This window comes from Entamoeba histolytica, genomic scaffold (genome assembly GCF_000208925.1).
Source record: "Entamoeba histolytica HM-1:IMSS scf_1104750517953 genomic scaffold, whole genome shotgun sequence".
Lineage (NCBI taxonomy): Eukaryota > Evosea > Mastigamoebida > Endamoebidae > Entamoeba > Entamoeba histolytica.
The window spans coordinates 160,954-167,148 of NW_001914866.1; the positions used below are offsets into that span (position 1 = coordinate 160,954).

The following is a 6,195-nucleotide window of genomic DNA, read 5'->3' on the forward strand; positions in this document are numbered from 1 at the left end:
ATATCAATATTATCAAAAAATATTCCAATTAAAAATTATATTACACATACATAAATCAAGAAATGAAGAATAAGTGATAAACAATTCAAAAAATAAGATAGATAAGACACGTTTAAATTGAAGAGATAATTGATGATAAAATGATTAAATGAAACTATTTTGTTATGTATAACAATATTAATAACAGAACTAGAAATAGAAAGAATAAATTCTAAAGTATTCTAATTTATTCCAAGGTATAGTTATAGAACTGTCAAATCAACATTCAATTATTCATTTGTTCAAAATGACTCAGTTAGAAATGGTTTATTTAATGAATGTAGCGAAATACCTTAAAAGCTATGAAGATTTAGTTAATTTTTCTATGATAAACAAGAAAACAAATGAAGGACTACAATCATTTAAAGAGAATTTATGTTTAGATAAAGACAATGTAATAAAAGAATTAAAAATATTTGGTGGAATGACAAATTATCAAGGAACCAATGTTATTTCATCATTAAAATCAAATTATGAATATTATGATATTGATGGAAATATTCAAGGAATTCCTATAAACAAAATTCGTAATTGGAAAACAGATAGTCTTTGTAGTAATGTCAATGAAATGAAGTCATTAAAAAAACTTAATATTACTCTTGGTGGTGATATGCAAGGATGGATTTGTGCAAAAGAAATGAATTGGAAAGGATTGAGAGATATAGAAACATTAAGTCTAGTTAGAATCATTCTTGAAGAAGAGCCTTCTACACCACTTGAAGAAGATGAACTTAAACAAGTTTATGAAGAATTTATTTCAATTCTTAAAGAAATTGGAAATAGACCAGAAATTATAGTTGAAGGAGTTGCATTAGAATATATCCAACAAATACTCTCACTTGGAAATAATATTAAAGTTATTAAAAAAGTAAGAAGTATTGATGGAATTGAAGAATTAAGTAAAAACAACCGATTTATTGCAATTATTGATGAAATAGAAGGAGAAGTACTTCCATTGATTGAAAGTGGAATACTTACTAAATATGGAATTACTAAAGTAACATTTACTTGGGAAGATGAACACAGAGAAGGAAAACATCCTACAATAGACTTAAAACAATTTGAATGTTTAAAAAGTATTCATTATGGACCAATGGATGTTCAATGTGAATGGATTTTACCAACAACAATAACTGAATTGAGTGCACTTAAAGAAAATATTACTAATTTAAATCAATTACAACAATTAAAAGAATTAACATTCTCATCTATTCCACAATGTTCATTAGAACAATTAACTACATTAGAATTATATGAACCACATGACTTTGATGGAATTGAAAAATTAAAATGTCAAGAGATTCATATTTTTTATTATAGAGGACAAGAATTAAATCTTGATAAATCCACTGCAAAGAAAGTCATTATTAGAGACTGTTTTTCTCATTCATTACATCTTGGAAATCAAGTAGAACGATTAGAAATCAGTAGTAGTGAGTTTAAAAACATTGAATGTCCAGAATCATTAAAAGATTTAGTGTTAAACAATCTTGATAATTTAGAAGAAATCAAATTCAATAAGTCTTTAAAAACATTCCAATGTATGCGATGTATGAAGCTTACTAAAATAGAATTACCAATAACTGTTGAATCTATCAAAATGATGAGAAGTGAACAAAAACACATTTTGAATTTAGACTATTTTAAACAACACAACATAATCAATTGATTAATATATTCTTTTTATTGTTTTTTTTACATTAACATGGAATAAAGTACGTAAAATCATTACTACTGAATTTGCTTATACATCAGTCTATTAAGTATATATTTATTAAAAAACTCATTAATTTTTCTTTGAAAAACAAGTTATTGTAGTTCTATATCTTATGACAAAAATATTCTTCTTTCGTTTAGCTTTTAAAAGAAATCATCTACTATAAAAAATATTTTTAAATACTGTCAACCGAAATTGTTTATCCACAAAGAAATTAACAACAAACTATTCCAAATCTTGTTGTGAACGATTTATTAACAACACTTATTTACAAGAATGATTTAACTATTTTATTTCTTCTGTTTATTTCTTTCTTTCTTTCTTCTGTTGATTTATTCTTTTTATTTTATTTTTAAAGAATATCTTTCTTTATTTCTTATTTTATGTTGAATGAATATTGAATTACAACTATATTATTATATCTAGTTTCTTTTCTTATTATTCTTTCTTATTATCTTATTTCATTCTTTGTATTATTAATTAATACATTTTTTATTCAATTACATCATCATAATCAAATATCAATTGATATTTCATTATTTGATTTTGTATTATTGTTTGTATATGTTTCTGATTTTCATTCTTCATTTAATTATGTTTGAATAAAAAATAAACACTTCAAGAATGTTTATTAAAAAATATATTCTACTTAATTATTTCACGTTTTATTTAACCTCAACAACACTAATTATCACAATCACCTTTTATTTCTCGTCTAGAAAATTCATTCTCCTTATAGAATGGTTTACAACACAAATCGGAGTCATCAACCTCGTATTGAACTTGGAATGGAGATTCTTCTAATGGACGATTAAATTCTTCTTGGTTTTCAACGTTGTATTGAACAAAGTCATGTTCTTTCAATTCAAATAAAGCATCTCTCAAATAAAATTGATGAATTAGCATATTCCAAACTTTAGATGTGACTAATGTTGGGATGTTACCAATAATAATTAATCCACGTTTAGCTCTTGTTAATGCAACATTTAGTCTTTTATAATCATTCACAAATCCAACACCAAGAGTTTGGTTTGACCTAACACAAGAAAAAATAATATATTCTTTTTCATTTCCTTGAAATCCATCAATATTAGCAACTTTAATCTTTGTAGAAACATACTGAGAAATAAGTTCTTGTTGAGCTTGATATGGTGAAATAATTCCTATTTCATTTTCTTCAATATCGTTATTCAACAATTTCTCAACAACCTCTTGTATTATTTGAACTTCTCCTGCATTATTATAACTTGTTCCACTACTTCCATATTGCTCTGTTCCATCACAGTTAATAAACATTATAGGATTTGTGTAGTCTGGGAAGAAGTTAATAATCCTATTATCAAATCTATCTTTACTACTCACTCCATTCTCTAATTTAGAAGAATAAAACATTTTATTTGAGAATTCTGAAATTGCTGGATGCATTCTGTATTGTGTTTTTAACATTGTTCTTTTGATTTGTGTATTTGCCATAAATCGTTCAAACATTGATTTTTGGAATCCTGCTTCTCTAGCTTCAGTTGAAAGACATGTTGGTTGTAATTGTTGAATATCTCCAATTAAAACAGCTTTTCTAACATTAATAATTCCAGCCAATGTCTCTGGTTCAAGAGACTGAGCAGCTTCATCAACAATAGATGCAAAAAATTTTTGTTTTAGTAATGTTGGACGAGTACAAATAGTGAGTGTAGAACAAACACATTCTATTCCAGATAATATGTCATCAAAATATGTTGAGATGAATTTATTAATATAGTCATTTTCTTCTAATGTTATTCTTTGAGAAACTCTATCAAAAATTTTTTGTATTTCTGAATTAGTTTGTTTGACAAATTTTTCAAATGTTTCATATGCCATCTGATATATTGGTGTTGATAGATATGTTTCATAACATTTTTGAACTTCTCTATTTTCATCTTCTGTTGGATATTGCCCATACTTTTTCTTTAGTAATTCTCTTATATTGACTATTTTTGATTCTTCTAATTCATCATCAGATTCATCATTTGAAACATCATCAAATTCAACACCAAATTCAACATTATCACCTAAACCATTACCTGTTTTTTTATTTTGTATTTGTTTCTTTATTCTTTGTACTAAAACTGAGTTAATAATAATTTGACCAGATTGTGTTATTGCCACTTCATTAATTCCTTTTTTCTCTGTAAATTCTATTGCTTTTTTTAATAATGAATTTTTTCTTATTTTATCACTACAATTTTCAAACTGTTCATCTGCAACCACTCTAACTGTTGGAATACCCTTTTCAATAAGTTTTAAGCAAATCACATCAACAGCATTATTGCTTGATGCACAAACTAATAATTTTTTTTCACCTCGATTTATATTATAAAATCTATATTTGTTATAAATCAAGTATTGTGCAATTGATACAGCAACTGTAGTTTTACCAGTTCCAGGTGGTCCTATTACAAGTGAAATATCTTCGTTTAACGCATTATAAATTGCTTTCGTTTGATAATCGTTCAAATTAGATAAATTAGGAATATTGTATTTCTCTTCTGACATTTCTTCATAAGTTATTATTTCTTTTGTTTTTGTTAATTGGATCTTGTTACAACACAATATTTTTGAATAATATCCATCAATTTCACGTGATTGTAATACATCTAATGTTCTAATGAATGGATTTCCTTTATCATTAGTAAGAAAATATATCCTAAATAACGATGTGTTTTTCACTATTTCTTCATTGTATTTCCATTTTTCCTTATTTGTTGGATATTTCATGGTAGTTGTACCTGTCTTATCATCTATAGACTCTATTCCAAAAAGAAAATCTTGTAATCTAACAACAACTGTTTTACCTCTACTTGATGTAATATTTCCTCCAAACACACATTTTGATGACTTGAAAATTAGAGATGGAAATAACTTAATTTCTGTTGAATTTGTATCATTAACTATTCCTTTTAATCCACCACAACTAATAATCACTTCATCTTCTAACTGAAGACCTCCAATAGCTTTAGGAAGGTTAATTTCAACAGTTGTAAATCCAGGGTGTTTAATAAATTTAATACGTTGTTTTTCTTGTCTTAATTCAACTTCAACTACATTACGTTCTTCTTTCTTTTCAATTCTAGAGAGATATAAGTAAGTCTGAACATAATCATCAAGTGTTGGATATTCATTTTTAACTCTTTTTTCTGTTTTTTCTTTTGGGAATTGAGCCTCGATCTTGTCAACTAAGTCTTGTTTAACACAAGAAACAGATTGACCAACAGCATAGTTATCTATTATAACAGCACCTTCATTAACAATATTCTTACTATATAATCGTTTGTTTATTTTACTCTGACTTTTTAAACAATGAGAACATAAGAAATCTTTTGAATTGTATTTATAATGAAGATTGTATATATTTGTTTCTTCACATTTAGAACATTTTAGTATTACTCCATTAAAAGAGACACTAAAATGAGAATTGACTCTCATATGATGAAGGAGTTGGCACACTCCTGCATTCATAATTTTACCATTACAAAAATATTTTCCACATTGACACTGAACAATTCCAGTAGTTTCTCCACAATATTCACAATGTTTTTTTTCCATTGATATGTTTTAATGTATTAAGATCGTGTTTATATATCAGAAAAATTTTTGCATCATTCTATTAAAATAACTGTATTATTTGCATCATACCTATTTTTATTTAAGAAAAGTATTTTATTACTATTTGGAATATTGTATATAGTTTCTATTATCCTGTCACAATTAATAAGAATAATATTGGTATAATTTTTAAATTCAGAGTTACTATTTAAGAATAGAAATGAAAAATTTTGAATTTCTTATGTTATTTTTTACATTATTATTTAGTTTATTAAATATCGCAAATAATGTCTCACCAAAATCTATTTGTTAACTTTGTGAAACAAAGAAACAATAACTTATTCTTTTTTAAGAACAACAGAGTAAAAAGTATTTCTTATAATTATTTTTATAATTAATTTCAAATTAAAAAATTTTATATTAATAAGAGAATTAAATCACAACATTTCCAAATAAAAACAATTATTTATAAAATGTTTATTAGACTTAATAATTTGATTTTATAATTATTTCAAATTTACTCCATTTATCAAGTACATTCAAATTCTAAGACACATTTATTTTTAATATATTCATAATATATTATTCATATCTTAACACTTTCTCTTATACTATAATATTTTAAATTAGTAATGGTTGTTTGTTTCATATTTGTATTATGTTTTTATTGTTTAATTTGATTTTATTTCAATACATTTATTATGCAAATGTGTTAATTTTATTCTGCCACCATTATTTTACTTATATATCATGTTTATTCTATTTCTTTGTATCAATTCATTAATTACCCATTCAAATACTTCCTTTACATTGTGCTTTCTTTCATTTAATTCTATTAGTTCAATTAATTCATTAAA

At 24.8% G+C, this 6,195-nt stretch overlaps 2 protein-coding genes across 2 annotated transcripts, besides 1 other annotated feature; one reads left to right on the top strand and one right to left on the bottom strand.

Moving 5' to 3' along the window:
* Positions 1–301: 301 nt before the first annotated feature.
* Positions 302–1,708, top strand: EHI_110830 (uncharacterized protein; the record flags this gene model as incomplete). The annotated part of the gene is made up of 1 exon (XM_649258.2): positions 302–1,708. One exon carries the CDS (start codon positions 302–304, stop codon positions 1,706–1,708), a length of 1,407 nt encoding a protein of 468 aa, XP_654350.2.
* Positions 1,709–2,440: 732 nt separating this feature from the next.
* EHI_110840 (regulator of nonsense transcripts, putative) lies at positions 2,441–5,338 on the bottom strand (the record flags this gene model as incomplete). Its single annotated transcript, XM_649191.2, has 1 exon — positions 2,441–5,338. The coding sequence occupies one exon, from the start codon at positions 5,336–5,338 to the stop codon at positions 2,441–2,443; it is 2,898 nt and encodes a 965-aa protein (XP_654283.2).
* Positions 5,339–6,110: 772 nt separating this feature from the next.
* Positions 6,111–6,195: part of a repeat region that runs on past the window's edge.